The 27395-nt window shown below is 59.1% G+C and overlaps 4 protein-coding genes across 8 annotated transcripts in view; 1 reads left to right on the forward strand and 3 right to left on the reverse strand.

Annotated features, from left to right (window-relative positions):
- RNF123 (ring finger protein 123) overlaps positions 1-3100 on the reverse strand; it is a 28305-nt gene extending 25205 nt beyond the window's left edge. For both annotated transcript variants that reach the window (XM_045807146.2, XM_087867040.1), the window contains exons 1-3: positions 2951-3100; positions 1341-1459; positions 980-1064 (exon numbers count right to left, since the gene is read on the reverse strand). In XM_045807146.2, the coding sequence (XP_045663102.2) occupies positions 980-1064; positions 1341-1422 (167 nt within the window). In that variant the 5' untranslated portion in view covers positions 1423-1459; positions 2951-3100. The remainder of the gene's footprint in view (positions 1-979; positions 1065-1340; positions 1460-2950) is intronic.
- Positions 3101-3896: 796 nt separating this feature from the next.
- On the forward strand, positions 3897-8580 carry MST1 (macrophage stimulating 1). Its single transcript, XM_045807154.2, has 18 exons — positions 3897-3984; positions 4635-4782; positions 4856-4968; positions 5051-5165; positions 5253-5389; positions 5463-5583; positions 5723-5841; positions 6006-6174; positions 6342-6472; positions 6555-6657; positions 6790-6926; positions 7014-7049; positions 7136-7256; positions 7432-7509; positions 7640-7786; positions 7866-7972; positions 8078-8217; positions 8346-8580. The coding sequence occupies exons 1-18, from the start codon at positions 3933-3935 to the stop codon at positions 8505-8507; spliced, it is 2136 nt and encodes a 711-aa protein (XP_045663110.2). The 5' UTR covers positions 3897-3932; the 3' UTR covers positions 8508-8580.
- Positions 8581-9000: 420 nt separating this feature from the next.
- Positions 9001-17964, reverse strand: APEH (acylaminoacyl-peptide hydrolase). 4 transcript variants are annotated; one of them, XM_045807151.2, is made up of 22 exons: positions 17809-17964; positions 17601-17733; positions 16922-17048; positions 16448-16541; positions 16273-16348; positions 16021-16184; positions 15750-15887; positions 15561-15652; positions 15443-15483; positions 15237-15358; positions 14653-14713; positions 13393-13490; positions 12662-12713; positions 11740-11828; positions 11142-11280; positions 10610-10693; positions 10449-10529; positions 10076-10164; positions 9782-9972; positions 9570-9672; positions 9378-9484; positions 9001-9267 (listed from the first exon to the last, which is right to left on the reverse strand). In XM_045807151.2, the coding sequence occupies exons 1-22, from the start codon at positions 17818-17820 to the stop codon at positions 9162-9164; spliced, it is 2199 nt and encodes a 732-aa protein (XP_045663107.1). In that variant the 5' UTR covers positions 17821-17964; the 3' UTR covers positions 9001-9161. The 4 variants fall into 4 exon arrangements, with proteins under 4 accessions (XP_045663107.1, XP_045663106.1, XP_045663108.1 ...); XM_045807150.2 differs by having other exon boundaries at positions 16258-16348; XM_045807152.2 differs by lacking the exons at positions 16922-17048; positions 17809-17964 and having other exon boundaries at positions 16258-16348; positions 17601-17736.
- Positions 17965-20000: 2036 nt separating this feature from the next.
- Positions 20001-27395, reverse strand: part of BSN (bassoon presynaptic cytomatrix protein) — a 54905-nt gene continuing 47510 nt past the window's right edge. The window contains exons 10-12 of the mRNA XM_087866694.1: positions 26877-27008; positions 26555-26609; positions 20001-26192 (exon numbers count right to left, since the gene is read on the reverse strand). Coding sequence (XP_087722820.1) covers positions 26569-26609; positions 26877-27008 — 173 coding nt within the window. The 3' untranslated portion in view covers positions 20001-26192; positions 26555-26568. The remainder of the gene's footprint in view (positions 26193-26554; positions 26610-26876; positions 27009-27395) is intronic.

A 27395-nucleotide genomic window follows, 5' to 3' on the forward strand; every position in this document is an offset into this window, starting at 1 on the left:
TACTTTTGGAGTTGAGAGACCTGGCCACTAGCTTGACGGCAGTGACAGTCTCACAGGTTATCTGGAGTAACAGCTAGTGTATTTCACCCTTTAAATGCAAGATGGTTTATTGCAGGTCACTTATTCCTCAATAAAACTGGGTGGGTTTTTAGGGGTTTTTTTGTTTTGTTTTGTTTTATAAAAGAACTGAAGGTGGGGGCGCCTGGGTGGCTCAGTCAGTTAAGTGTCTGACTCTTGGTTTCGGCTCAGGTCACGATCTCAGGGTCGTGAGATCAAGCCCTGCATTGGGCTTCACGCTCAGCGTGGGGTCAGCTTGAGATTCTCTCCCTCTCTCTCTCCCCCATTGCCCCTCCCTCCCTCTCATGGGCTCGCTCACCCATGAGCTCTCTCTTTCTCTAAAATAAAAAAAAAAGTCTTCAAAAAAAAGAATTGGAGCTGACAGAATTTTTTAAAAATGTCTATATAGCATAATCCAAACCACACACATCACAACATAAGGGAAATAGAAAGAAATCATACTCGAGCGGTCGTGTCAGAATAATAAGGTAACAGATTTTTTTTTCATTTTCTTCTAAGTTTCTGCTCAAGTGCACTTGTAACTTTGACATGGACTAAACTTAAATGCACTCAACTTGCAGGGGAAAGGGGAGGGAGGGTCTGCACTTTATGGGTTCAGGCGGAGGCTAGAGAGGACCGGGGTGGGACTGAGGTGCAGCAGGTGCACACACGGACCAGATGCTGACTGTGGAGTAGGGGTGAGCTGCTATCCTAAGGACTGAATGTGCACCTAACCTCCACAACACCCTCGGAAGGAAGGTAATAACACGGCCAGAGCAGAGGAAGAAGCAGAGTCCAGAATGCAGACTCTGGCCAGAGGTCTCACAGCCAGGAGTGGCTGAGTGAGAACAGAACCCAAGCCAGCCCACCCAGAGCCTCTGGTCTGGTCCTTCAGAGCGAGGAGCTCCCCACAGGGCCGTACCTGCTGGCGGCTGCGGCAGGCGTGTGCTCAGGAGAGGAGAAGATGCGGTGCAGGTAGTCATTCAGTAGTTTCTCGTGCACAATGCCTGTGCCACAGGGCAGAGGGAGAGAAGGGTCACATAGTCAGTGCTGCTCCCAGATCGTGCTGGCCCTCAAGGCTCCTGGTCCCAGGCCAGCCACAGGGTCAGAAGAGCAGTCACGTTGGGTGTACCGCTCCAGGGCTGCTAATGAAAAGCTGGCTCACAGGTACAAATGGAGCAGCAAGGCCTGAAGCTCATGAGACCTGGGACTTCACTGCCTTTGTCTCTTCCTTCCCCTTCCCTCAACACAAGGAGCCTCCTCCCAGCCCTGCCAGCCCTTACCTGTGACCCTGGACTTCTCAGCGTCTGAGGTCAGCCTATAGCTCTTGCGGGAGAAAGACATGCTGGATCCCTTGGAGGCCATCCTTCATCTCTTGTGGGCAGCCAGCGGTCCTGAGGGGCTGAGGCAGAGGCAGAGCCTGTCTATCTGAAGCCAGCTGAAGGCCCCCATAATGACCTCAGTTCCTGGGGGCAAGAAGGTGTGGGAGCAGGGGAGGGGAGGTGCATGCACACTCACACACAGACCAACTCCCAGGCACGGGAAAGCAGGGGCCTCCCAGTTTCCTACACAGGAAGGGTGGATAGGGTCTGGACCCCACCACGTTCCAGCGCTCAGCACAGGGCCCGACAGAGAGTAGCTGTCACATACAGGTTTGCTGCACCAAACTAAATGTCTCAACCCCAGAAAGATCAGACCCAAGTGTCCAAAGTGAGGTGGCCTAGAGACAGAGAGACCCTGTTTCCTTCTCAGTTGTAAGCCACACTGGGTCTAGCTCATAACCAGTGGAGAGAACCATATACCACCTTCCCCCAAGTGTGGCCCATCATCCAAGGGCTTGGTGCCATCTCCAGCTATAAGTCCTGCTGACACCCATGGCCAGGATCTTCCCTTCTCTTGTCCAAAGGCCTGCTAGTTTTCTTCTTCCCACTCGCACACACAGCTTTTCATCCCATCAGAGCACCACCCTCGCCCAGTCCTCATTGCAGACCCTGCTGCTCTTCCCACTGCTGTCCACCCCACACATGTCACGGTGTTGCTGCAGCTGCTTCAGAAAATGCACTAAGTCGCTGGTGACTGCCTCAGTGATCTGGAGCTGTGCTGTCCAACACAGTAGCCGTTAGCCACATATGGCTATTTACAATTGAATTAAAACTTAAAACTTAAAAATTCAACTTCTCATATTAGCCCCATTCCAAGAATTCAGTAGCCACATATGGTTAGCAGTTACTGTACTGAACACTGAAAATATAGAACACTTCCATCATCACAGAAAGTTCTATTAACGCTAGTCTGGAGCCTGGCCTTCTGGCACTGCCTTAGACTGCACTCCCATCTCTGCAGCCCAGGTCCTTATCTCACCTCACACAGGTCCTCTGTTCCCACCACACACCCTTGCCCATTCACAGTCCGCACCACGCCTGCCCCTCGGGAAGGTGACTGTCCCGCCTTGCCGCCTACGACGGGCCCTCCGCGGGCGTCCAAGACCGCTGCCCCTCTCACACCAGAGTAGGTGCGGGGCAGATTAGACCCGGTCACTCATTTAAGCAAACCTTCCAGACATCCACTCCGGATGTCAGGTGCTGAGCACCCAAGTAATAGGCAGACTTGAAGTCGCTCAAGGATTCCCTGCTAGCCCCGCCGAGGGATCCGGGCTCGGAACGGAACCGACCCCATCTCGGAGCCCAAGGACGCAGAGAGCAGCGCATGTCTCCCCCAGGTCGCCCCCGCCCGGCCCCAAGCTCCGGAGGATCCTCCAGGCCAGCTCCAGCCCGGAGTCTCGCATCACAGGCTGCACCCCTGAGCGGCGCGCACCCTCACACTGAGCCGGCTGCGGCCGGGAGGGGAGCCGCAGGGACCCGCCCCACTCGGAGCCCAGCCGCCCCTCACTCACCCCCAGCCTCGGCCGCGGCGCCCCGGCTCACAACATCCGCCCAGCCTCTCGTCTACGGCGCCCGTCCAGGGCCAAACCGCGCGCTTGCCGCGCACGCGCACCGGCCCGCGCCCGGCGTCCGCGCGAGGGAGCCCCCTCGCGGTCTCCAGCGGGGTGGTTCCTGGCCTCGGCCTCGATCGACAGCCCAACCGCCTCCGACCCCCGCCTGCGCAGGAGAAGCTCCTAGGCCAGCTGGGTCTGAACGCTGCGTCCTCACTAGGAGCCCCAGGCCGCTTACCTCAACTCCTACCCGTACTTGGAGGCCTGGCCCAGAGGTTCCTAGAACATTTGAAGGCTACCGACGAGGGTCCCTGCTACCTGTTACACACACCCCCCCCCCCCCCGCTTCCATTCAGGCCAGACAGGTCGCCTCGCTTACCTTTCCTGGGATGGCACCTGTGGCTTGGCGAGGGGAGCCTCTCTGGGCTCTTCTGCCAGGGGCGTGGGCTGACTTGCCTACAGCTGGAGCTGATAAGACAGCAAAAGGGACAGGCTGCTTTAAGGCTGGGTCAGGGAACATTTGCCACTTTACAGGGAAAAGCTGAGGCTCAGAAAAGATTAGTATCACACCACACCACCCAGGGGCTGGAACCCAAGCCTCTGGCAGCAATCATGTCCTCACCACCCTTCCCTTCAGAGCAACGTAGGCTTCAGAGGGTCTACAACCCCACCCCAGGGCACATCAAGCGTCCCCACCGAACCTTTCCAACCCCCGCCCACTACATAGGGCAGGGGCTAACTGTGCCAGAGTAAGGGCCCCTGCATTTCACTCAGGGGGCCTGAGCCTGGCTCCACCCCCATTCCGGCCACTGGGTCTCAGGTCAGGCTCCAGCAGGCCTGGAGTGGGGGTGTGGAGGCAAAGCCACCCAATCCCGTAGGGACAGGTTTCACAACTTCCCGGATAGGGCTGTGGTGGGTCACAGTGCAACCTCCAGCCAGGAGGATGGGGTGGCTCCCACTCCTGCTCCTTCTGACGCAGTGCTCAGGGGCCCCTGGTGAGTGCCCCCCACCCTGATCCCCACTTGCCTTCAGGAAGGGGTGAGCCCTGGGCCCATCCTGCTATTCAAGCCAGGAGCTCACTTTCCTGGCATGGAGCAGTGAGTGCTCTTGGCTTCTTGTGCAGAGCTGGGCAGCCCCAGGAATACATATGGACACTGCCTATTCAGGCCTGCATTAGATTGTCTGCTGTAGCATTGAGGCAGTGTGGGAACTGCGTAGATGCGTGCGCACATGCAGGCAGTTATCCCTCATGAGCCGAATCTAGCCCGCTAACCTAGCATATGCCCTAGTGCTGATGGGAGCTCAGACTTGGTGTCAGAATGGGTTGGGCCTCTGCCTGGGTAACAGGACAGCTCTGAGCCTTAGCATTTTCCACTGAGAGGTGAAATCGGCTCCCTGGGCAAGCACCATCACCCACTGCTCTCCTTACAGTGTAGGTTTTAGACCTGAGCCTAGTACCTTGCCCAGTAAACATGACCACTGGTGATAACTACCATGTCTGGGCCTGCTTCTCCCACTCTGTACAGGGGTCTGACCCTTGAATGTGCCCACAGCGTCCATCCCAGAGTCCTTGTAGCTTTGATCCCCTGAATGAAGTGTGGATGTGCCGATATAAATGCACTGACATGAATGCCCACCCCCGCAGGGCAGCGTTCGCCCTTGAATGACTTCCAGGTGCTCCGGGGTACAGAACTGCAACACCTGAGACATGCACTGGGGCTTGGGCCTTGGCAAGAGGATGTGACAGATGCTGAGGAGTGTGCAGCGCGTTGCGGGCCTCTACTGGACTGCAGGTGAGTGACCACAGGACCTAGATAAGACTGGGTGGCAGGTGAACCTGGGTGACCCTGTGCCTCGTACTCCCAGGGCCTTCCACTACAATGTGAGCAGCCACGGTTGCCAGCTACTGCCATGGACCCAAAACTCACCCTATACGCAGCTGCAACGTTCGGGGCGCTGCGACCTCTTCCAAAAGAAAGGTAGGTGGCTGTGGAGAAGGTGGGCCAGGGATAGGGCTGCTGAGGCCTCAGGCCTTGTTGACAATGAGTCTCTTGCTCCCAGACTATGTGCGGACCTGCATCATGGACAATGGGGTCAAGTACCGGGGCACAGTGGCCGTCACCACGGGGGGCCTACGCTGCCAGCACTGGAGCCATAGGTTCCCCAATGACCATAAGTAAGGCAGACACCTCCCCTCTGTCCCTGCCCCGCCGGCGTCTGCCCTCACCCCAGCACGCACTGAATTGCTGCTCTCCGCCCCCAGGTACACGCCCACACTCCGGAACGGCTTGGAGGAGAACTTCTGCCGCAACCCTGACCGGGACCCCGGAGGTCCCTGGTGCTACACGACAGACCCTGCAGTGCGCTTCCAGAGCTGTGCCATCAAGTCCTGCCGGGAGGGTAAGCGGCTCTGGGTCGAGACTGGAGGAACATGCCACGCCCGTCCACGAACCCACCGGCCTTGTCTTTCCAGACGCTTGCGTTTGGTGCAATGGCGAGGATTATCGCGGCGCAGTGGACCGCACCGAGTCGGGACGCGAGTGTCAGCGCTGGGACCTGCAGCGTCCGCACGCGCACCCCTTTGAGCCGGGCAAGTGCGTGTGGGCGGGCTCGGCATCGCGGGGGCCGGGCTATGGGAGGGCCCAGGACTTCAGGGGCGGGACCCGGGATACGGCAGGGTCCACACTGGGTCTCAGTCCCAGGGTCTTGTTCGCGCCCCGCTACCGCTCCCAGGTTCCTTGACAAAGATCTGGACGACAACTATTGCCGGAATCCTGACGGCTCCGAACGGCCCTGGTGCTACACCACAGACCCGCAGGTGGAGCGAGAGTTCTGCGACCTCCCCCGCTGCGGTAGGGCCCGAGGGCGGGGCCTGGGAGGGCACCTCGGAAACGGGGGGGTGTGTGGCCTGCCTGCGGAAAGAGGAGGGACTGGGCGTGACCCGGCGGTGGGCCCGTGGGAGTTGGACTCGGTCTCAGCTCCCGCTCGGGCTCCGACCAGCTTCGGTCCATACAAGGGTCCGAGGCACAGCAGCGCCACGAGGCCACGACGCTCAATTGCTTCCGCGGGAAGGGTGAGGGCTACCGGGGCACCGCCAACACCACCGCCGCGGGCGTGCCCTGCCAGCGGTGGGACGCGCAGAACCCGCATCAGCACCGTTTTGCGCCGGAGAAATACGCTTGCAAGTGAGGTGCCGGGCCGCCGCTGGGGGGCGTACCTTTGCAGCCGGGACCTCGGGAGTGGGGTCCCGGGGCGGGGCTTGAAGGAAGGCCGGGGTGGGGGGTGCTCCAGCCGGGGGCTGGCTGGCCGGTGGGCTGCGCCTCAGCAAGAACTGAGAGGAGCCCCCGTCCAGGGACCTTCGGGAGAACTTCTGCCGGAACCCCGACGGCTCCGAGGCACCTTGGTGCTTTACGTCGCGCCCTGGCATGCGCGTGGCCTTCTGCTACCAGATCCCACGCTGCGCCGACGACGTGCGGCCCGAAGGTAAGGCCCAAGCTGGGACTGGAAACTTGGAGCCAGAGGGCTGGGGCGAGAACCGGCTGACTGCCGCCCCCGCCCGCCGCAGACTGCTACAACGGCGTCGGGGAGCAGTACCGCGGTTCGGTCAGCAGGACCCGCAAGGGCGTCGCGTGTCAGCACTGGTCTGCGGAGATGCCGCACAAGCCGCAGTGAGTCGGCCTGCGCGCCCCGCCCCTCCCGGACCAAGGCCACAGGCTCCGCCCGGGCACGCCTTCGCCTAACTGGAGCCCGGCAGGGGTTTGGGACTACCCCGCTAGGACTGTGCGTCCTCTCCCGCCCAGGTTCACACCCACCTCCGCCCCCCACGCGCATTTGGAGGAGAACTTTTGCCGGAACCCGGATAAGGATAGCCACGGGCCCTGGTGCTACACTACGGACCCGGGGACTCCGTTCGACTACTGTGCACTGCGGCGCTGCGGTAAGCGCGACGCTCCCTCGGGGCCCGCCCCCAGCTTCCACCTTCCAAGGCTGGCTCCCTCAAGGCAGGTGAACTTGGTTCTTTCAGATGATGACCAACCACCGTCCATCCTGGAGCCCCCAGGTATGCACTTGGGCCAGGCGTGTCTTGGGGCCTCTTAGGGGCCTCCATCCAGTCGGAGTTTTCCCGAGGCTCATTCTATCCCCCAGACCAGGTGGTGTTTGAGAAGTGTGGCAAGAGGGTGACCCGCCAGGACCAGCAGCGCTCCAGGCTGCGTGTGGTGGGGGGCCAGCCTGGGAACTCGCCCTGGACAGTCAGCTTGCGCAATCGGTGAGACACAACTGCCTTTCCCCAAGAGAGGAGCTGAGGGTATATCCTTATATCCTCTGCACTTTTGCCAGGGGAGTGGGAACCTGTCCCTGGCCGCACAGGTCCTAGCCAAGAGATGGCAAGTCCAGCCTGTGTCCCAGAACTCACTGTTCTTTCCTAACCTCTACTCCTCCAGGCAGGGCCAGCATTTCTGTGGGGGTTCCCTAGTGAAGGAGCAATGGGTACTGACCGCCCGGCAGTGCTTCTCCTCCTGGTGAGCCTCCCTCGGGTTTGGGGACCCAGTCCCACCCCCCTGCCTTCGTCTTCCCCTTAGCTACCTTTCCCAGGTGAGCCTTGGGGCAGCAGACTGAGTCACAACTGATCTAGCAGACCTTCTCCCCCAGCCATGTGCCTCTCATGGGCTATGAGGTATGGCTGGGCACCCTGTTCCAGAACCCACAGCCGGGGGAGCCAGGCCTGCAGCAGGTCCCCGTGGCCAAGATAGTGTGTGGGCCCTCGGGCTCCCAGCTTGTTCTGCTCAAGCTAGAGAGGTGTGTGACAAGTCAAGAGGTGTGAGGTGGGGCTGAGACTTATGGGCCTACACGCTGAGTGCCCTCATTCCCATTAAAGACCTGTGACCCTGAACCAGCGAGTGGCCCTGATCTGCCTGCCCCCTGAGCGGTATGTGGTGCCTCCAGGCACCAAGTGTGAGATCGCAGGCTGGGGTGAGACCAAAGGTAAGAAAGAACACAGTGCAGAGGCATGGACTAACCCAGACCAGGAGGCCTAGCCTCAGATCCTACCCAGAGGCCCTCTTCTCCTTCCCATTCTTATCACCGTAGGTACAGGGAACAACGAAGTCCTAAACGTGGCCTCGCTGAACGTCATCTCCAACCAGGAATGTAACGTCAAGCACCGAGGACGCGTACGGGAGAATGAGATGTGTACTGAGGGACTCTTGGCCCCTGTGGGTGCCTGTGAGGTCAGTGTTGGGGCACCCATTCCTAGCTCAGGGAGGGTCCGGGAACCTGCAAATGTACTCCTTTATCGCCAAGGAGGCTAACGTCTGCCTTGGCCCAGGGCCCCCTTACCAATTCTTCCATCTACCAGGGTGACTACGGGGGCCCACTTGCCTGCTTTACCCATGACTGCTGGGTCCTGGAGGGAATTATAATCCCCAACCGAGTGTGCGCCCGGCCCCGCTGGCCAGCCATCTTCATGCGCGTCTCTGTGTTTACGGACTGGATTCACAAGGTCATGCAGCTGGGCTAGGCCCAACCTCAATCCCATGTACTTTGGAGAGGACAGAGCTTCCTGTCAGACATAAAGCTGCCTCTCGTCTTTACACCTGTGCAGGGTGCTTCTTAGCCTCTGCTGGGAAATCAGGTGGTGTACGTCCTTGCTAGGGCCTGGGTGGCTCAAGCCCAGCAGAGCTGGGTTGGGAGATCTCATTTTAGGACTACCTTAGCTTGTAGGCACTATGGAAGGGCAGGGCCTCACTAGTTCCCTAGATAAGCTGCTGGTAAGACAAGGGCGGTGTAGGGCAGTTTCTAACAGAAGGGGCTGCAGCAGAGGGAGCTAGCCTGGTGAGATCCCAGTTAGCCCTGATAGGCAGCAGCGGAGCCTCTCACTGTCCCCTGCCCGGCACGCTGGAGGTAGGTGAGGTCCTTAAGGCTACCACACCCAGGACCTATGGTACTCTGAACCCCAGAGGTGAGGCTGGGGTTAGGGATGGCTTGGTACAAAGTCCCGGCAGGAACCAGACTCCGTGTCCTCGTTTATTATCACCGTATAGCCTACATTCCTCGGCTCACCCATCCGTGAAGTCCAGAGCCCAGGAATCCTCTCACCGATCTGCCAGACCCCAGGGCTCTCCAAGAGCAGAGTGTGGCTTACGCCCACCAGCCCAGGCAGGGAGGCAGGGCTTCAGCTGCCCAAGTGTGTGTGCAGCCAGAGCACAGCATTCATGAAGCTGTCCGACTCCACCTCCACTTCTGAAAGTGCGTGGGTGCTTTTGGGATACAGCAGGAGCCTGCGGTGGTTGTGCAGCAATGCTTAAGGCTGGCGCGTTCTCCCCTGTTCACCTGCCCCCCCCAACCCCCCCCCCCCGCCGGGCTGCCAGCGCTGTCCTGCCGCACTCACCGAACAGGCACGTTCCGGGCCTTGAGGGCACGGTAATACTCCATGCCCTGCTTGAAGGGCACACGCCGGTCCTCCTGGCCCAGCATCAGCAGCAGCGGGGTCTTCACCTGGGGGCATGGGGAGTGGTGGTGAGCAGCGCCCCGCGGCTCTGGATAGCCTGGCAGCATACCAGGCAGGGGGAGGGCTGCATACCTGGGGGGTATACTTGATGGGTGACTTGTCCAGCATCTCGGCCCACACACTGAGGTCTGGCAGGCAGTCGCTGCTATAGGGGAAACCAGCCTCCACCACGCACCTGCAAGAGACTGCCCTGAAGCAGCCCCGGGAGCCCTGGCACCCGCGGGGGCTCCGTGCGGGGTATGCAGCGACACAGAGAAGGGCAGGGACCTGGGGAGCACACCCACCAGTCAGGGATGTCGGTGGAGCCCATCATGGAGGCGATGTTGATCACAGGGTTCCTCGCCACACAGGCACCATAGGTCTCAGGGTACTGGCCAATCAGGTGGCAGGAGAGGAAGCCACCGTGGGAACCACCCATAAGAGCCACTCGGTCAGCGTCAAAGTGTTCTTCCTGGAGCACCTGCTCTACTGCGAACTACAGGGTGGGGCAGAGTGTGCTGCAGCCAGCTGCCCACCCGGACGGAACGCACCCCAACAGTTTACCCTGTGGCCTGTCCAGAAGCCCCGGCCCCTGCTACCTGGACGTCCTTCACATCCTGGTGGCCCACATTGCCGGGAAGGGAGAGGATGCTGTCCTGGCCAAAACCCGTGGAGCCACGATAGTTCACTGGAGGCCAGGGAGGAACCAGACAGGGTGGTCAGCAACATTCCCAGCCCCCTGGTCGTGCTTTCACCCCTCTGTGAAGTAGGCCTTGGGGCCTGCTCCACAGACTGTCAAGGCACAGGAGCCAAGGGGTTTGAGGCTGTTGCCCAGTGACTAAAGCACCCTCTCCATGGAAGTTCCTGGTAATGGTGGCCAGGTCCGGGCTGCAGACGGGTGGTACCCATGGTGCCTGCCCACCCCGTCGCCCTCCACAGCCCTACCACTGCTACAGGATCCTGCTCACTCACCCAAGAGTACTGCAAAGCCCATCTTGCAAAGCACGGCTGGGAACAGCATCCAGGCAGTGACAAAGGATGAATGGGGTCCCCCTGCAGACATGGAGCAGAGAGTGAAAGAGCCAGCCAGGACGGGTAGTGGGAGGGCAGCAGCTCTTAGACCAGATGCCTACCGTGGGGCATGACCACCATGGGCACTTGGGTCTTATCTGGAGGGTTGCTGGGCTGCAGAAGGATTGCTTCGAAGTCAAGGCCAGCTGCAGGGAGAAGGCAGGAGTCAGCAGAGCCAGAGCCACTGCCCAGGGGCTTCCCCAGCCAAGGCCTGAGTCCTAGCGGCAGGTCTGGGGCTGACCTCTGAAAGGTAGATCTGGCCAAGGTAGCCTGCACCGAGACACCTGGACCCCAGGAGGCTCATACTCCTGCCCTAGTTGGGGAGCCCCACTCTGTCAGGACAGCATTCCGGATGAGGTGTGGTCAGAGGCCTCAAATAAGGCAGCGTCTCTGGGCCTTGGTTCCCCTACCACAGAGCATTTGGCTTGGTAATGCCCAGCCCTGATACCCAGAGCAGACACTCACACACCCGGACTACTACTCCCCGTGAGCATGCACAAGAGGCATAGAGAACCCCCAGAGGCAGGGAAGGTGACCACAGGTGCTGTGTGCTGGTGAACTTGGGAGGTGTCCCTCTGCCCCGGCCCAGCTCACCATACTCCAAGTTCTCTTGCTCTGGGGGTGGCTGCAGTACCCGGATGGCCCAGGAGATGTCGGGAATAGGCTCAGCCTCTTCCAGGGACACCCACAATACTTCCTGCTCCTTCCCTGCAGGAGGCAGGAACCCAACTTTCTGCCAAGGGGAAAGAGTGTGTCATAGGCGGCCTGGCTGCCTCCCTGCCCTTCCACCTCTGCTAGGGTGGGAGGTGGGCCACTCTCACTACGCTGGGCCTTCTACCCCCCTCCAGAGGGTACGTCATAGACGCCTGTTGTGAGCTGCTGTATGCAAAGGCACTCACGCATAAACACGCACCCTTTCCTCCTGAGCTTTTAGGCTCTGCTGTACCCTTGTGCTCCATTCCGCCAGAGGACTGGGCACTTTCCCAGGCACCCTGTTCTTCATAATGCAGACCTATACCTGGTAGTTCCTCTCCATGGGCGCCAGACCCTTGTGGACCATTCTGGGCTGGGCCCACATCTTGGCCTCCCACACACTGACCAACCACAGTCAGACTCAGGCCAGCTCCCTGACCTGGGGAGCTCGGCCTACACAGAACCCTCACCTCCTGGTCTGGGGCCCAGCAACACTCACCAGACTTGGGGGCAGGCTGGGTGTGGAGAACTGTGCCACCATGAGGTCCTGGTCAATCGTGAGCAGCTTCCAGCTTCCACCTGACCCCCCTGGAGAAGGCAGAGGCCACCACCTTTCCCACCTACTCCCTGCATGGCCAGAGTCCCAGGCTGGTGGCTCTATGCCATGGTGCCCCTTTCAGCCCGAGAAGCAAAGGAACACCCACAAAAAGACTGTCACAAACACCCAACTGCACACAGTCCTGGGTGAGCCTCCTGCTTAGTCCCTCGTTCACCCAGCAGATGCTAACTAAGCCCAGGGACTGCCAAATCCGGGGCCAGAGCAGACCACCACAGCACGTCTACCCATGACCTCGACTGCAATCTGCAGGGTGGCAGCTAGGCCTAGGGGGTAGGAGTGTGCTGACTCCGGGCCATGGGGTTCAAGCAGATTCTTCAGCAGGGACTGTATGATGAGGTACAGTTTAGCACCAATACTCTGGAATCTTTGTGGAGGAAGGACTACAGTTAGGGCAGGCAGAGGACTCAAAAGACATTTTAGGGGCAGAATCACAGGCCCAGACAAGAAAAGATGAGGGAACCGAAAGAGGGTTTCTCGGGCCCTGCGATAGCAGAGCTGCCTCTGCCTGAGGTATGGGAGGTCGGGGAAGGATGACTCTGGCAGATCTCAGCAAGAGAGAATTTTGTAGGTTTGAGAAGCAGGGGGTGTGCTGAGGCAGGGCCAGGATGTGCAGAGCAGAGTGGAGCAGGGGAGGCAGTCTATTGGCTGGGGAGGTCCTGCATGGTCAGGGTCCTTGCGAGACGCAGTAAAGGCTGCAGGACAGTCAGTGGTGCAGAGTGGCCAAGAGTGCCATTACTGCCCCGTGTGCCAGAACTCCAGTCCCTCCCCTGGCCTGGCTGGCCTGTTCACCAGCCCTGCTCACCAGCTGTCAGCGAGGTCACACTGCCCGTCTGGGTGTCCACAACAAACAGGTCCTGAAGCAGAGGGAAGGCCACATGTGGCACCACATCCAAGAGCCCTATGGGCCCCTCCCCCCACCTCCTCTCTACCCTCTTGGGGACCCCTGGGCCAGGCCAGGGCTGTGAGCAACTATGGCAACGGCTCCTCAGTTGCCATTGACAACTCCCATTGACAACTCCTCAGATGACACCTGGTCTGGAGGCCTGGACTCAAATCCCAGCCCCATCGCCACTTGCCAAGGGACCCTGAGCGAGGCAAGGAATGCCTCTGAGCCCCTGAGCTAGCGTGAGGAACAAATGATCTCACTCAAAGAAGTCTGGCACACTGTGGGTGTCCCTACCCAATCCCTAGGAGAAAGCCTCTGTCCCATCTCCATCAGCTCCCTGTACAGTGTTCGGGGGCCCACCTAGTGGTCGCCCCCTTATCCCCCAGCAGGAAATGCCTGGGGGAAGGGGAACGGCACCTGTGCCTCAGGAGAAAAGGCCAAGGGCTCTGTTGTGGGGCACCACGGCAGGCGGGAGGCCAGGCTCCTCGAGAAAAATTGAGTCCAGGACAGGGGCAGGCAGGGCCTGAAGAGGCTCGTAAGACCTTGTGGTTGGGCATGCCACCTAGAAGTGTGCACATGCTATGCCCCAGGCCCAGGGCTCCTGGAGGCTGATCAGAGGGGCTGTCTCTCAACATAGGGCCCCTTACCTGCCGGCTACGCTGAGCTGAGTCGAAAACCAGTCTCTGGCTGTCAGCCGACCAGCATCCCAAAGGCAGAAGGCTGCAGTAGATTCCAGAGAAGTTCTCTGCAAAGATGGGAGGGCTGAGGCCATGTCCAGCGGGGAGGTATGGGAGGTTAAGCCTGTGAGGCAGTCTGGGCTGCTGGGGAATTCCCCCCGGGGCCCCCGCAACTGTGACAGAACAGCAGTCCTACACGTGGAGGTGCCCTAGATGATGAGGGGCTGCCTCAAGAGGGGGCTGGGGACAGACGCCTCTGAGAGCCCGGGAGAGGCAGAGGTCAAGCGCTTCTGAGAGGAACCACAGCTACCTGGACAAAATGCACTGGCTCTCCTATAAGCTGCTCCCATTGGACCCCTGGTAGGCACCTAGTGCTGTAACCAAGATGACACCTGTCTGTCCATTATGGTGTTCAGCAGAGTGCCCGGCAGAGGGGGCTGAATAGATTGCACTCACTTAACCCTCACTACAATGCTATAAAGAAGACGGGCTAGCACCTCCCACCGATAATAAATGGAAGCTCAGGGAGGCGAGGACACCATCCAAGGATGCACGGTGATAAGGAAGAGCTGGGTTTCAGACCAGATCCCCACCACTGCATCCCTGCAAGCCAAAGAGAAGGTAAGCAGGCCATGATTTTTCCACTGGACCCCTGGCGCTAACCAGGTGGCCTGAAAAAAAGAGCCCTCATGTCCTTGGGATGGCCCAGGACCCCAGACCAAGTGGTGAGCACTTGAGACTGTGACCAGAACTGCTCAGCCAAGAGCCACCCCCCCCCCCCCAGAGATCCCACTGACTCAGGCTTGGATGGGACAAACACTAGGGTAGGGGCTGGGAGTGGGACAGTGCAGCACCCTTGAGCTTGGAGCCTGTCAAGTAAGACATTCCAACCTAGTGTGCTTTCTGAGACCCCTCGGAGCAGAGGCTTTAAGCAGCCACCAGAAACACAAGAGCTAACCAGGAGCTGCAGCGTGGCGATGACACCGTCCAAATCCCCTGCCAGCTCGGGCCACTCTGATCTCAGCTCTGGTCCAGCTGACTTCCTTCTCTCAGAACTGCCCCCTATGGTGATGGCCCCACTCCCTGTGCAGCTGGCCCAGCAGGGAGCGGACACTTCAGACAGAACCCGGGAAAGATGAACGGAGGCAGCTGGCCCGGCACCGGGCTAACAGACGGCAGGAAAACAGAACTGCAGGCCCCACTGCACCCGACCAGAGACACACCCCTTACCTCCCAGCTGCCGAGGCACGACATCCACCACCACTGAGGTGACCTTGGTGTACCAGTCATACTGCAAGAGAGCACACTGGTCAGGTCCACCGGGCGACTGGCGGTGTCCTGAGAGCACAGAGCTCTTTACCCAACCTCTTCTCTGACAGCCCTGGGGAGCCTCAGGGGAGGGGAGGATGTGAGGGAAGCCTGAGGTATTTCCCTTCTGGTGACCTGGACAGATGTCCAAAGGGGCCTGTGACTTTCCCAAGGAGCTCTTCTTGGGCAAGGACTAACACTCTGTAACTGCTGGCTATCTCCCAGGCCCTTGTACAGCCTGACCACGGGCAGGTGAGAAGCAAAGGGAGGAACATTCTTGTAGACAGAGAATGCTCTAAGGTGGTGGGTCCTGACAGTGCAAAGCCCCCCATGCCAGCACTCTCAGCCTCCAGGTCCTGCCCTGGAAGACAGGCAGAACTCACACCATCACTGTACCCAGGACAGGAGGCCCACTGAGGAGCCCATGGGGAGCCGAAGCTGACCCTTCAGGTCTCATCCACCACCCCTTCCTCTTGCTGACCACTCCCCATCCTCCTCCAGCTCACCAGACACAGCTGGCTACACTGATGATGGGGGACCAGAGATGGGTACCGCAGGTAGACGATGCGACACTGGTCTGGGCTCAGCCGGGGAGAAGACACAGCCAGAGAGTCATCCGAGAGAAGCTCTAGACCAGACAAAAATGTGAGCATCATGCAGGCCGGCAGGGCCAGTGTATGTCAGCAAGGCACAGGTGGGCACCAGCACTTACCACACTGACCCCCGGTGAGGTCCACATAGTATAGGGCTGACCTGGAACCACCAGAGAGACACTCAGTTTCAGAGCCAGGCTGAGCTGCAAGGCCCCCTGCCCTGCCCTGCTTCCTCACCTGCGATTGGTGCAGAAGCGGATGCCCAGCCGGAAGGGCTCATGCCACCAACCTACAAACACCACACCTGTGTCTCCTGGGGCCCAAAATGCCTGTAAACAAAATCCCGGGGGCAAGTGTGAACAAGGGGCAGCGGCTCAAGCAGGGCCCCCAGACTCCAGGAGTGAAGCAGGCCGAGTCGGGGCTAACCTGTCCAGGGGACACACTCTCAGGAACCCCCTCAAGCACAGATATGTTGCCGCTCTCGACGTCCAGCACGCAGAGCACAGGAGTGCTTTTGGAAACCATGTTTTCTCCCCAGTCTTCATAAAACACAAACTGATCCCCCTAAGAACACAAGATACTCAATGTCCAGCCTGTCTCGCCTCCCCAGTTCTGACAGGCATGATGTGGGCAGGGAGCACACTTAGCCCTAGACTGCCCAGAAGGGCCTTCATGGACTGGCCGTAAACATGAGCACCTTGATGGCCTGGTCTGGTTTCTTCGGCCTGGCCATCTCATCATCGCTGCCACTGATGTCCAAGGCTTTTGTCTGAAAGAAGGACTCAGCCTTCGGGCGCTTCTTCTCTGCCACATACAACAAGTGTGTCTCCGAGTGCGACCAGGACAGGCAGCCAAAGCAGTCTGGGTGTAAGGAAGGCTGATCAGGGGGAGCCCTGGGCTCTGGCTGCCCCTCCTGTCCACCCTGTCTGCTCACCAGTCAGCTGCCTACCATCCTCGTACACAAGCCCGTGTTTCTCCAGCACCGACAGGTTGAAGCTCTTGAGCTTCCGGTTCTTCTCCCAGACCTGAGGACATCTGGGCATCAGGTTACCTGCCCCCCAACAGAGCCTCATCTGTAGGACTGAGCCCCTAATCGCCCACTGCCTGGTCCCATGCAGACTCACCTCCAGGAACTGCTTCTCCTCCCCAGGGCTCGTGCCTCCAGCCTTGCGCAGCACGGCTTTCATGGCGCCTGAAGGAGAGTCTCTGCTCAGCAGCCTGAGGACACGGGGTAGCAGGGCAGGGTTACCACCCACACAGTCCCATCCTGCCCCCTTCCTGGCCATAACCTCCTAGACCAGATTCTTGAGACTGGTCTCACATCTGCCCCTGCAGCTCTTGTAGCGCCACCATGGCAGCGGGCCTTCCCTCTCCTGCCTGGGGCAGAGGCTACTCCCCCCAGCCTCCCTGAAGCTCCATGGGCTCTAGCCCAGGTCCAAGTTTGGACAAAGCTTCCAGTGCTTATCAGGCCATGTCAACAGAGACCACGTGAGCTCCCAAGGGGCAAGAACTACCTGCACCAAGGCACATGGCAGGCCTTCATAAAAGGCTTGCAGATGGCTGTGTCCTTGCCCACAAGCTTCGTCCCTCAAACTTACTCCCCCCGGGTCTCCACACTGTTGCCCGCAGGCCCTGAGAACACCACTGAGTCCCCATCGTGGAACACCAGGTACTGGCGGCAGAACCGAATGTTCTCCATGCGTTCCAGGTCCCTCTGGGTCCACTCTGTGAGGAGAGGCATGACACTTAATTTGAGTTGACCAGTCCCAGCACTCGAGTCCCAGGCTCCTCTCAGCCCCTCAAGAGGAAGGTCCAGCCCACCTTCCCAGTCTGTCTCGATATTCTGGAAGCAGGATGGACAACACCTGGCCACGACTCAAGTCTAGGCCCGAGCTGATGGCATGTCAGAGAGAAACCACTCCCAGCACCCAACCCCCATCCTAGAACTTGAGGGGAGCCTGGCACGTGTATGAGATAGGGTGAGGGGTGAGCCTACAAGGCCAAAACGGTGTATCCCGGTCTGAATTCTACTCCCACATCCTCAGCTCATGCACTCAAGGGCACTCTGCCATAACACATCGAGCGGCGTCCCCCATACACCTGTATGTAGGATCTTCGGAGGGGTGCACCCTCCCACACCCACTTTCTCCAAGCCCCGTCTTCCTCCACACACTCGTGTGCACTGTCAAGCAGCAAGCCCTCCACATCTCCCTCCTCTCCACGCGAATGCAAGGCTCCGGAATGGGCCCGCCACTCGATTCCCCTCCATACACACACCGGTGTGCACCGTCCGGTAGCGGCCCCCGTACTGCGTGATGACATCCGGGCCCAGGCAGGCGGCGCTCAGCGTGGGCTGGCGGCTAAGGCCCCGGTACAGCGCCGCCGCCTCCTCGGGCTCGCTCAGCAGCACCTGCGCAGGGGACACACCAGGGTCAGGCCCGGCCCGGGCTGCAAGGACCACGGGCACCGCGGGCCGAGCCCTCACCTGGCGCTCCATGGTACCTCTCGGCCGCCGGGGCGGGGCGGCGCGTGCTGGCGCCCGGAAGTGAGGATCCCAGGGGCGGAGCCAGGAGCGGCCCTCCCTGCGCCGGCCACAGCCGCGCCGCGGGAGGGGCGGGAGCTTCGACGAATGGGCGAGGACCCTAAGCAGAGGGGCGGGACCTCGAGGGTGAGGAGGTGGGCCTGTGAGGGGGCAGTCTGAGCTTTGGACCCGGGAGTCCTGGAGGCTTGGGGGCAGGGACCTCAAGGGGAGGGATAGGCCTCTTTGGGACGGGCGGGCCGGTCAGAGGCCAAGTTCCAGGCCTGGTGCTGGGAGGGGAGGGAGTAGGGCGTCCGAGGAGAAGGGCTGGCTCTCGGAAACGGAATACAGGATCGGTCTCTAGGCTGCGCGAGGCCTGTGACCGAAGACGTGGCCCGCGTGGGCAGGAGGCGAGGCCTGAGTCTGGAATACCCTGTGAGCTGAAATATGCTAGGTCGGACGGGCGTGGACCCTAAGAAGGACGCGGCTTGGGAGGGACGCAGATTAATGGATCTTTGAAGCTGGGGCGGGGGCGGAGCCCAGTGAGGGTAGGTTCGAAGAAACGGCGATGAGGGCGTGGCTCGGAGAGACGAGGTAGGAGCCGAAGCTTGCCCCAACAGGCTTCACAGGCAGCCAGCCCTGGGGCTGACTTTTGGCTCCCTCCTAGTTCATTACGAGGCAAACATTCACCAGCAGGTGCCAGTCCCTGCCCTGGAGGGGCTCCGAGGCGGTTGGGGAGAGGAGCGCGCAGAGCCCTGGGTTGCAGGGCAAAGAAGGGCGGTTGCTGAGCTCTCAGGGTGTCGCCTGGGTTTATCGGCCACCAGGCCTACCCCAAGAGCTATCTGTCCCTGCAGCCCTAACTGCCCTGCCCAGTGGCCCCTTGCTGGGAATCGCGAGCTGGTGGGTTTCTGCCTGCCTCCCCAGGCCTCGTCCAAAGCTCTTGGGTGCAGAGGGCCTGGCGGGGGTCAGACTCCACCCAGAATCAAAGAGCTTCCTGTGGACAGGAGAACCTGGCCAGGCAGGCAGACTCCCTCAGCAAAGTGGCACAGAACTGGGTGGGCTCTGATGGCAGGGAGGAGCAGGAGAGACTAGGCACCAGTCGGGCTAGTAGGGATATCTCCTACTCCATATACCCTGAGCCTGGCTGGTCTTCCACACCTCAGAGACCTGGCTTCCTGCATCCCGCCCCGCCTTGCCTCTGACTGAGATCCCCACTTGCCTGGCCTGCAGCTTCCGCTTCCCCATCAACCACATCGGACTAGTTAAGTAAAAACAGTCCCCACTTTCTGAGGCCGCTTGCATTTGTGGGCACTGAGTATGTACAGGCCTGTCAAGGCCAGAACTAAGCAGAAAGGGTGACCACAGCCACCAATCTGAGTGTAAAGGTTGGAAACTAGGATGTTCATCACAGCGTTGTATATTATATTAAGGAAAACCAAAACCATGGTGCCTGGCAGGGTGTGTACTGTAGACTGGCTATATATAAACTCATCGTGCAGCTGTCTGGAATCCAGGCATTGGAGGGTAAACACCTAATTACCTGGGATGAACATGCAGAAATAAACAGGAGGCTAGAAAACAGAAGGTACTACACCTTCTGGCTTCTATTTAAGATGAAAAAGAAAAACACAGACAGGAAGGACCTACGTCAAGATACTAACTCTGGAGGAAGGTCAGAGGTGAGGCTGATACTCTTTTCTTTATCTGCATTTAAAAAGCTCTTCTAGCAGCTCTGGGTTTCTTTGGTAAGGAGGTTCTCCCATCCTTTTGGGGAAGGACTACCGTCTGGCAGCCTCTAAGAGTTGAGGGATTGAAGGAGACACAGCAAGGCAGACAGGTGTAGTGCTTGCGGGCAGCACCAGGGGGCAGCACTTGCTCACCTGGCTCACCAGGAACCAGGCCCCAGAAAGCTGCGCCGCCTGGACACAGAGGCCTGCACAGGGAACTAGCTGCTCCCTCCAGGTCCACACTTGGGACCTGCCCCGGGGGAGTCTTTGTGGAGGGCCCGTTGTTTTTGGCAGGCTTGGTGTAGATACAGCCACGGCCTTGCCAGCACTTTCATTCTCCCTTTGACTGTGAATGGACAGGATTATCCCAGGGTTGGGAATTTGGTCCTCGGGCTCAGCCTTCCCACTGCAGAAAGCATCCCAGAGACAGTCTGTAGGTTGTTTGTATCAAGTCCTTTTATTCTGATACCACAGAATTACCTTGTCACAATACAGGGGGAGGGACACCGAAGTACCACGAGTTCTCACAGAGCACAGGAGGACGGCACACAATTCACAAGGTCATGTGGAGGACTCGGGTCATTGCACTTACAACTGTAAACTTGTTTGTTTGACTTTGTACAGCACTCTTCCCCCCCTCAAATAAAGGAGAGAAGGTAAGAAAGGGAGGGAGGGAGGGAGGAGAAAGCAAAAACAAGACATGGAAGCTAGCAGAGGAAAGGCGTTGGGCAGCCGCCGCTCTCCAGGGCACTGCGCTTGTAGAGCAGGAGCTGATTTGATCCCAGAGGCTGGATGAGGAGGCGGACACGCACACACATACACATTCACACGCTTGTTCACATGCATACACACACAGTATCTCACGATTTCCATGGCTCTCCAGCGCCACCCCAGTGCGTGTGGCAGCAGGGCTGCTGGTACCCAGGGAGACAGAGATGATAGCTCTGAGGAGTTTCAGTTGGTCAGGCCTGTCCCTCTGACCCTGTCGGAGTCCACGATGACAAGTATTTACAGAATGGGGGGAGGGTGGCATGAGGGCAGGGGGAAGGGCCAATAGGCCAGGACTATGCTGCCATGGCCAAGTATCTGCCTGGAAAACTCCCCACAGGCTCCAGAAGACAGGCCATAGTTACTGCCACTGCTGCCCTCTCATTATGGGCCCCGAGACCCCATTCTCTTCCCGAGGACTAAGTGGGTGGGTGGGAGGGGAGGTGTCGCTGTGAAGTGAGTGCATGGGGCCCTGGAGTGAGCAGAGACAGTGCCCTTGCTCATGACACTGGGGAGGCAGGTGTAGAGAAGGCCTGGACTGCATCCCAGAGACTCTTTGCTCATTGGGAGATGTGCTCAATGCTCCCCACCGCCCAAGGCACCCAATGCTGGTCCCTCAGCCTCTGACTGCAGTGCCCCCAGAGCCACAGCTGCATCGACACAGGGGTCAGGACACCTGTAGCCCAGACAGGCCTGCTCCAGCCACCTTCACACAGGGTGATGGGTACAGATGTGTCCTGTGGGTAGCTTGGGAGTGGGGAGTGGCAGATGTCAGAAAGTTCAAACTCAGAGGGCTTGGTCAGAAAGGAAATTTGAGAAAAAGTCAACGTTTAGAGCCTGAGACCGGGCCTGATGGAGGTGGACCTGCTGCCATCTCCCTGCCTGTTGCCTGTTCCTGGTCCCATCCCCTGGCCCTTCATGGGAAGGATTACTGCCTTGGTCCCTCATGTATCCAGCCACCAGGCACATCCCCACACAGACCTGGCCCTGGGTAGTCAGAGGTGATGGATAGTGGCCTCCCTTAGCCCTTGCTCAGATGGGCTCTTACAGCCCAGGCCTGATCTCTGGGATGAGGCAGGTGTCCTGGGGATGGGTGAAGCCCCACTCCAGGAGGACCAGGGTCACAGGCCCAAAACAGAGGTCGACAGCCTCCTGTCTCATCCACGGCTGCCAGAGGTGGGCCAGGATCCCCCTCTGAAGGACTGCGTAGACCTTATTGGAAAGCATGAGAAATGTGGACCCCTGAGAAATGCATGGTGCAAACCAGAGCAAACTGGAGGAAGGCCAGGCCTCGAGGGGTCAGGTAGTCACTGCCTGCTGCACTGCCAGCTCAGAGAGAAGCTGAGGAGCAGTGGGACACTTGGGCTTCAGGGACAAGGGTGGGCAGGGAGTTTAGGTCCTGGGGACAGATGGAAAAAGGGTCACAACAGAACCTTCTGTGAATTTTGCTATTGAGAAGCTTCCCAAGAAACTCAGCGTGAAGCTACTGTCCATGGAACACCTGCTCCGGTCCAAGAGGACATTGTCAGCTGTCCTTGCCACAAGTGCCAGAGGTCTAGCTCTTCCTGAGCACCTGTTGACCCCCTCGCCCCAGCCTCTATCTCTTGGCTCACAGACCTCAGAGCCGCCCAGCTACAAAGGAGAGGAATGGAGCAGGTGTAGTCAGGAGCTAGGGTCTCTAGGACATAGCCAGACCCTGCCCTTGGCCTCTGTGTCTCTCCGGCCAAAGACACAGCCCAGCTCTGTGCCTGAGCCATGTCCCACTGAAAGGGGTGGCCAGACGCCCCTGCTCAGGAATGGGATAAGAGGGAGAGCAACTTACAGATGGAAATCTTACAGCAAACCTTCAGAATGTTCGCACACACACTCCTGTGTGGGCCCCACCAGCGTGTCTACTCCAGAGGCTTCTTTTCGCCTGTCGTCTTGGTCTGTGAAACCCGCAGGGCACACAAGGCCCTGCACTGCCTGCCCCACAGCCTGGCACGCTCAGGCAACAATTCCAGCAGGTCCTCACTAGCTCGTGCAGAAGTCAGCTAGAAGCACTCCGGAAGGAGAGGTTCTGAGGCAAAAAGAACTCCCAAGCAAGAGGGTCGAGCATTTAAAATGGATGAAATCGTGCAAAAAGGCTGCGAGCTGTGCATGCTCCACTGCAGGACAGGCGGTGACTCACCTGGCAGCAGCGAGTCCTGCCACAGGTCAAACATGCCACAGACTGAGAATTTCACACACACGGTGGGAGCAGGGGCGGGGGGGTTTGATATGAGCATATCTATCCAGTTTCTCAATTGCTCGTTTGCAATTGACTCCTTATACATAACATGGAATTTATTAAATATTAACAGTTGTCTTTGAGGGTTTATATTTCATTGCATAGAACGTTAGATGAGACTGGTGGGGGTGCCCAAGAGGAAGGGAGGCCCCCAAGGTAAGGGCCTTGGGGAGGAATGCCACCCAGTCCGCCAGGCGGGTGGACGGTGCCATACTCCCCAGCACAGGGCTCTGGGCCCGGCCCTTGGCTGGCAGAAGCCCTGGCCCCTCTGCTCTGAGCATGCCCACTGGTGATGGCTTAAGAAGGACTGGATTGCACAGTAAACAGAGGCGGGCTGAGGGGCCTCCCTAGACCTCGCCCTGGGGTTGTGCTCTTGGTGGCCTGCTGCCCCCTATTGCTTCTGAGTCAACATTCTCCCTGTGCTGAGCAGGGGCAGAGCAGAGAGGAAACCAAACCATCAGTCTCAGGTGGTGGTGGAGGGGAGAGGCAAGGAGGTGAGCAAAGAAAAAGAGAGAAGGGGGAGAAGGAGAAAAAGAAAAATGCTTATGAGGTATACACGTAAATCAAACTGAAATGATTAAGGCTGTTCTCGAAATCAAAAGAAATCCCCAGGTGTACGAACTGGCTGGTCGAGACAATGGCGGTGCCGCTGGGATGCTCACGATGGCTGGGGGGTGGGGGGATGGCTTTGAGATGGTGGCAGGCATGCTAGCATGCTGCCACCCATGGGCTGGGAGAAGCCTCAGCCGGTGCCCACGCTGCTTTTCGGTGCTATGGCCTCTTATTTCAGCGATGAGACAGTGTTAGGTCCTAGTGTTTGTAAAGTTCTCCCAACCCCACACTAGCCACACGGAGGTCTGCTCCGATGTCACCTAGAGGGCAGGGTGAGGGGAGCAGGGCCCTGTGGCCACAGAGGGATCTGGGCCAGCTGGAATGTGAAGGAAACGGAGCCCGGGGCCCCCAGCCCTCAGTCAAAGCCCCTCTCCAAGGCTGTGGAAAAACTTCTGGCATCGTGGAGGGAGGGCAGCATCCGTCAGAAACAGGCAGCCTGCGCCCAAACTCTGTGTATAACGCATAGGAAGCCTGGCTGGCCGGGCCGCGGAGAGGCGGCTGTGGGAAGAGCAGCAGGACTGCCGCAGTGGCAGGGTGTCCGGAGAGGGCTCCTCCCTCCCAGCGAAGGCTAGGCCTCGAAGGTGGTGCCCTGAGGAGAGCAGGGTCTCTGGAAAGACAATCACAGGTCCCCCAGGCCAGTGGTCCCAACATGTCCCGCAGATGCTTCACCCGGGCAGCTGCTGTTAGAAAACATCCCGTCCTCAACTGAGGCCTGCCTGCCACGTCCCACCTGCTGTGAGTCTTTGGGCCAAGGGTTTGCCAGATCGCAGATGCTTGGAGGAGAGAAGGAGGGAGGGGGAGGGAAAGAAGGAAAGAAAGAAGGGTGTCGTCAAGAACGGTGGACGGCTGTTTCCCAGCCCTACCCTCCTCTTGGTCGGTGGCCAGCCATGCGCCTGCTGGCCCGACTCCCCCTCCCCCAGGGGGACCCCGTCCATGGAGCCTTGGGGAGATGGATGCTTGAGCAATTTTGAGCTAACAAAGAGAAGGACGGGAAGCAAGAAGAATCCAGTTGGCCAGGAAGGGACATTTCTTGAATAGAACAGAATGTGCTTCAGAGTGAGGAAGATGGGATTTCGTTTAGAAGGGCCAGCCTCTCCCAGCCCGCTTCTGAAATGGCCATAGAAGACACCAGGAGATGGTCCCTCACAGAAGCGCTGATCGCTTGGCCCAATGGTTGGCCAAACGCCAGAACTCGAGGGAGACCCCTTAAACTACAAAGGTAGTGGTCTCGGCGGCCACCCAGGTTGTGTGGCAGGCCGCGTGGTTCCTTTCGCTCCTCAGTGACGGAGCCCTAGCCCTAAGCCCTAAGCCCAGGGTGGGTTCCGCCAGGGACCTGGCCGATGGGCTGCCCCTCCTTCCCTTCAGCACAATTTCTGATTTCACATCTGTTCCGGGGCAACTCCGAGGAAACATCTGGCTGGGCGGGAAAGCGGTGGGGAGCCTGCTGTCTGGGCTGAAGGCCGGAAGAACGCTGGGGGTGCCGCGCAGTGGCTACTGAAATTAGAATAAATTCCAGGCTCCTTACTTTGGCCTACAAAGCCCACCCGAGCTGGCTCCCACCCCGCGGACTTCACCCCTGACCACCTTTTCCCTCTGCTGTGGCGCTGGCTGTGCTGGCCTTTTGTCCGCTCCTGAAGCCCGCCTGTCCCATCCCAACGTTCTGCGGCCTCTGGCTTACCTCACACTGACCACTTTCTTCAGAGCAGCCCCAGTGACTCATAACCCTGCCTCACTGGCTTCATAACACTTCCCACCTTCAGAAATCACCTTTTTAATCTCTTTATGTTTTTAGCTTATTTATTCTCCGTCCCCCTTAAATGGACTGTCAGCTTCGGAGGGCAGGGACTTGCTTTTGTTCCCTGCTGTAACCGTAGCACCTGGAACAGGGCCTGGCACCCACCTAGGGCCTGACAAACATTTGTGGAATAAATGGATAACCGGATGGAAGACTGGACCTTTCTGGTGCCCCCATTGTTCCCCTAGAGACAGGCAGCCCTTTGGAAACTACACCCCACTCCTTCCTATAAGCAGTCCTGGTCCGGGCTCCCTTGGGATTTGCTTGCTGACTCTCTGGCCCTGCCACGCACACGCCTGCTCACCACGAGAAGCACCCGAACCTCTGTCCTCTGAAGCTGAGAGGCGGCAAAGGAAGGGAAGGGAGACGGCCCCAGGGTTACGGAAGGGTAAAGATGGTCCCTGGCTGTGCACAGAGCAGCGCCACTAGCCAGGCTACTGTCCCTGCCCTCCAGGACGACGCACCGCCTCGTCTTCTACCACAGAGGCTGGGCTGAGGCCAGACAGGGCTCCAGGAGGAGGCTTCTCACCCTGTGTTGGTCACTGCAGCCCAGACAGAGCTGGGCTCCCAGGCGGAGGCCCTTCCACTCTCTCCCTGGGCTGACCTGGTTGGGGGCTGAGACCGCCTGTCCAGTGACCTCCCTCTCCTCTCTGTTCTAGTCCCGTCTGCCTCACTCCTCATTCTGCTCTTCCATCTTGCCGGACAGGAGCGCAGACTGTGAAGCCAACAGTGTTTGAAGTTCACGCCCGTGGCTGCTAAGCTCTGCAGGGCTGGGGACTCTGGCCTTACCCGACTGTCTGGAGCAAAGTCACCAGGACCCGCCTCAGGGAAGGGGCTTTGGAATCAGTGCTCAGCATGCAGCCCCCAAGCTGAGGGGCACAGCTGGCCTTCCTCAAGGTTGCTACCTGAGTCTTCTCAGCCAGCTCAGGGTCTCTGCCTGTCAGGCAGCTGCAGACCCCACACAGCTGAAGGAAGCCCACCAGCGTCCGCCCAGTTTACGCTTGCAAGAGCTATGTGGCACTGGTCAGCCAAGCCTTGGACCTTCACCCCTTCCTCTGCCCCACCCTACCCTGGACCTGACACTCACTGTTATACGCAGAGTCCAGAGCTGTGCCCAGGCCTCTGACTCCAGAGATTTTTCCACAGCAATGATATCATCTCCCTTCATCTCTTCAAGAGCCTGTGGAGTATTTACAGAGGAGGGTTGGGGAGGAGCCGCATCCCAGGGGGCCCTACCTACAAACTAAAGCCAACTCAAGGCTGTGAGAGCCCTGGGGTGGGGGTGGTAGGGGGTGGTGGAAATGGACAAGGGGATGTTGGCCCTAGCTTCCCTTTGCTGGGACCTCTACTGAGTTGGCCCCATGTTAGGGCATCTGTGCATTGGGGCCCTCCTCCTCCTCCTCTTCCTCCTCCTCCCCCACTCACAGGAGAGGATACTGCAGCTCTGGCCACATCACCCACTGCTGAAGACCAGACTCCTCCTAGAGGATCCCTCGGGACCACCACATGAAGGGAGGCTGGGTCTAGGCAACTCATACTTACCCTGCAGGGCATGGTCACCAGAATGAGGAGAACTTTTTGCCAAAAGCAGAGACAGCTGTGACATAGAAAAAGGAGAGAGGCGTCAGGAAATTGGACTGGACCCCCTCCTACTGGAGCCATTTGGCACAGTGAAGAAAGCCCAAGGGGCAGGGACACCGCCCCCCCACCCCCACCCCGAGAGCCACTGGGCAGCAGTAGGTAGACTTGAGGCTGGCCTGTGGCTGACTGGCCGAGCCTGGAGTCATTTCCCAGACCCACCCTCGGCCACAGTAGGGCCCTGGAGCTGCGGCCCACCACAGACCCGGCTGCAGGCAGTGCCTACCTTCCGTCAGCTTGCCGGCCTGCTCTGCTGCCCCACCAGGGAGGATTTTGGAGAGCACACTCTCACCATCGGCGCCTGGCTGGCCGGCAGGAGCCCCCGGGGTCCCTCCAGGCCTGGCTCCGGCCTTCATGCCTGCGGGGAAAGAAACCACCGTCAGGAGGCAGGCTTGGCCCTTCAGGCTCTGAGTGGGAGAACAGCCCTGAGGGGTCTGAACATAGGGCAGCTGTGAGGTGGGAGGGTAAGGATGAAGGAGAGAGTAATGAAGAGAGAGAAGTAAGAACAGGAAGTTAGAGAGGTGGAAGGAAGCAGAAGAAGGGAAGTTTAGGCAAGTAAGTAAGGAGAAAAGGAGGATGGGAAGACAGAAGGGAGGAGAGAAGGGGAAGGAAAGAGACGATAATTAGCTCCTGTCCTGGCCCTGCACTCGCCAGTCCCTTCCAGGTTCCCTGCCCAGAGCTGCCTGGGCCTGAGGACCCCAGTGCTGGTGACCCCACTAGCTCATTCTTTTTTTTTTAAGATTTA

The sequence above is a fragment of the Ursus americanus genome, chromosome 14 (assembly GCF_024610735.1).
Source record: "Ursus americanus isolate L20-20 chromosome 14, mUrsAme1.1.p, whole genome shotgun sequence".
Lineage (NCBI taxonomy): Eukaryota > Metazoa > Chordata > Mammalia > Carnivora > Ursidae > Ursus > Ursus americanus.

What these genes read in the sequence shown, in the direction of transcription:
- APEH (XM_045807150.2), bottom strand. An exon ending in CTACCGGACGGTGCACACCG is followed by an intron (nt 17,049 to 17,600) that starts GTGTGTGTATGG and finishes CTCTCCTCACAG; the next exon opens with AGTGGACCCAGAGGGACCTG. An exon ending in TGTGACCTCGCTGACAGCTG is followed by an intron (nt 11,829 to 12,661) that starts GTGAGCAGGGCT and finishes TGCCTTCTCCAG; the next exon opens with GGGGGTCAGGTGGAAGCTGG.
- MST1 (XM_045807154.2), top strand. Translation starts at nt 3,933, where the DNA reads ATGGGGTGGCTCCCACTCCTGCTCCTTCTGACGCAGTGCTCAGGGGCC. An exon ending in GGGCCTCTACTGGACTGCAG is followed by an intron (nt 4,783 to 4,855) that starts GTGAGTGACCAC and finishes TCGTACTCCCAG; the next exon opens with GGCCTTCCACTACAATGTGA. An exon ending in CGACCTCTTCCAAAAGAAAG is followed by an intron (nt 4,969 to 5,050) that starts GTAGGTGGCTGT and finishes TCTTGCTCCCAG; the next exon opens with ACTATGTGCGGACCTGCATC.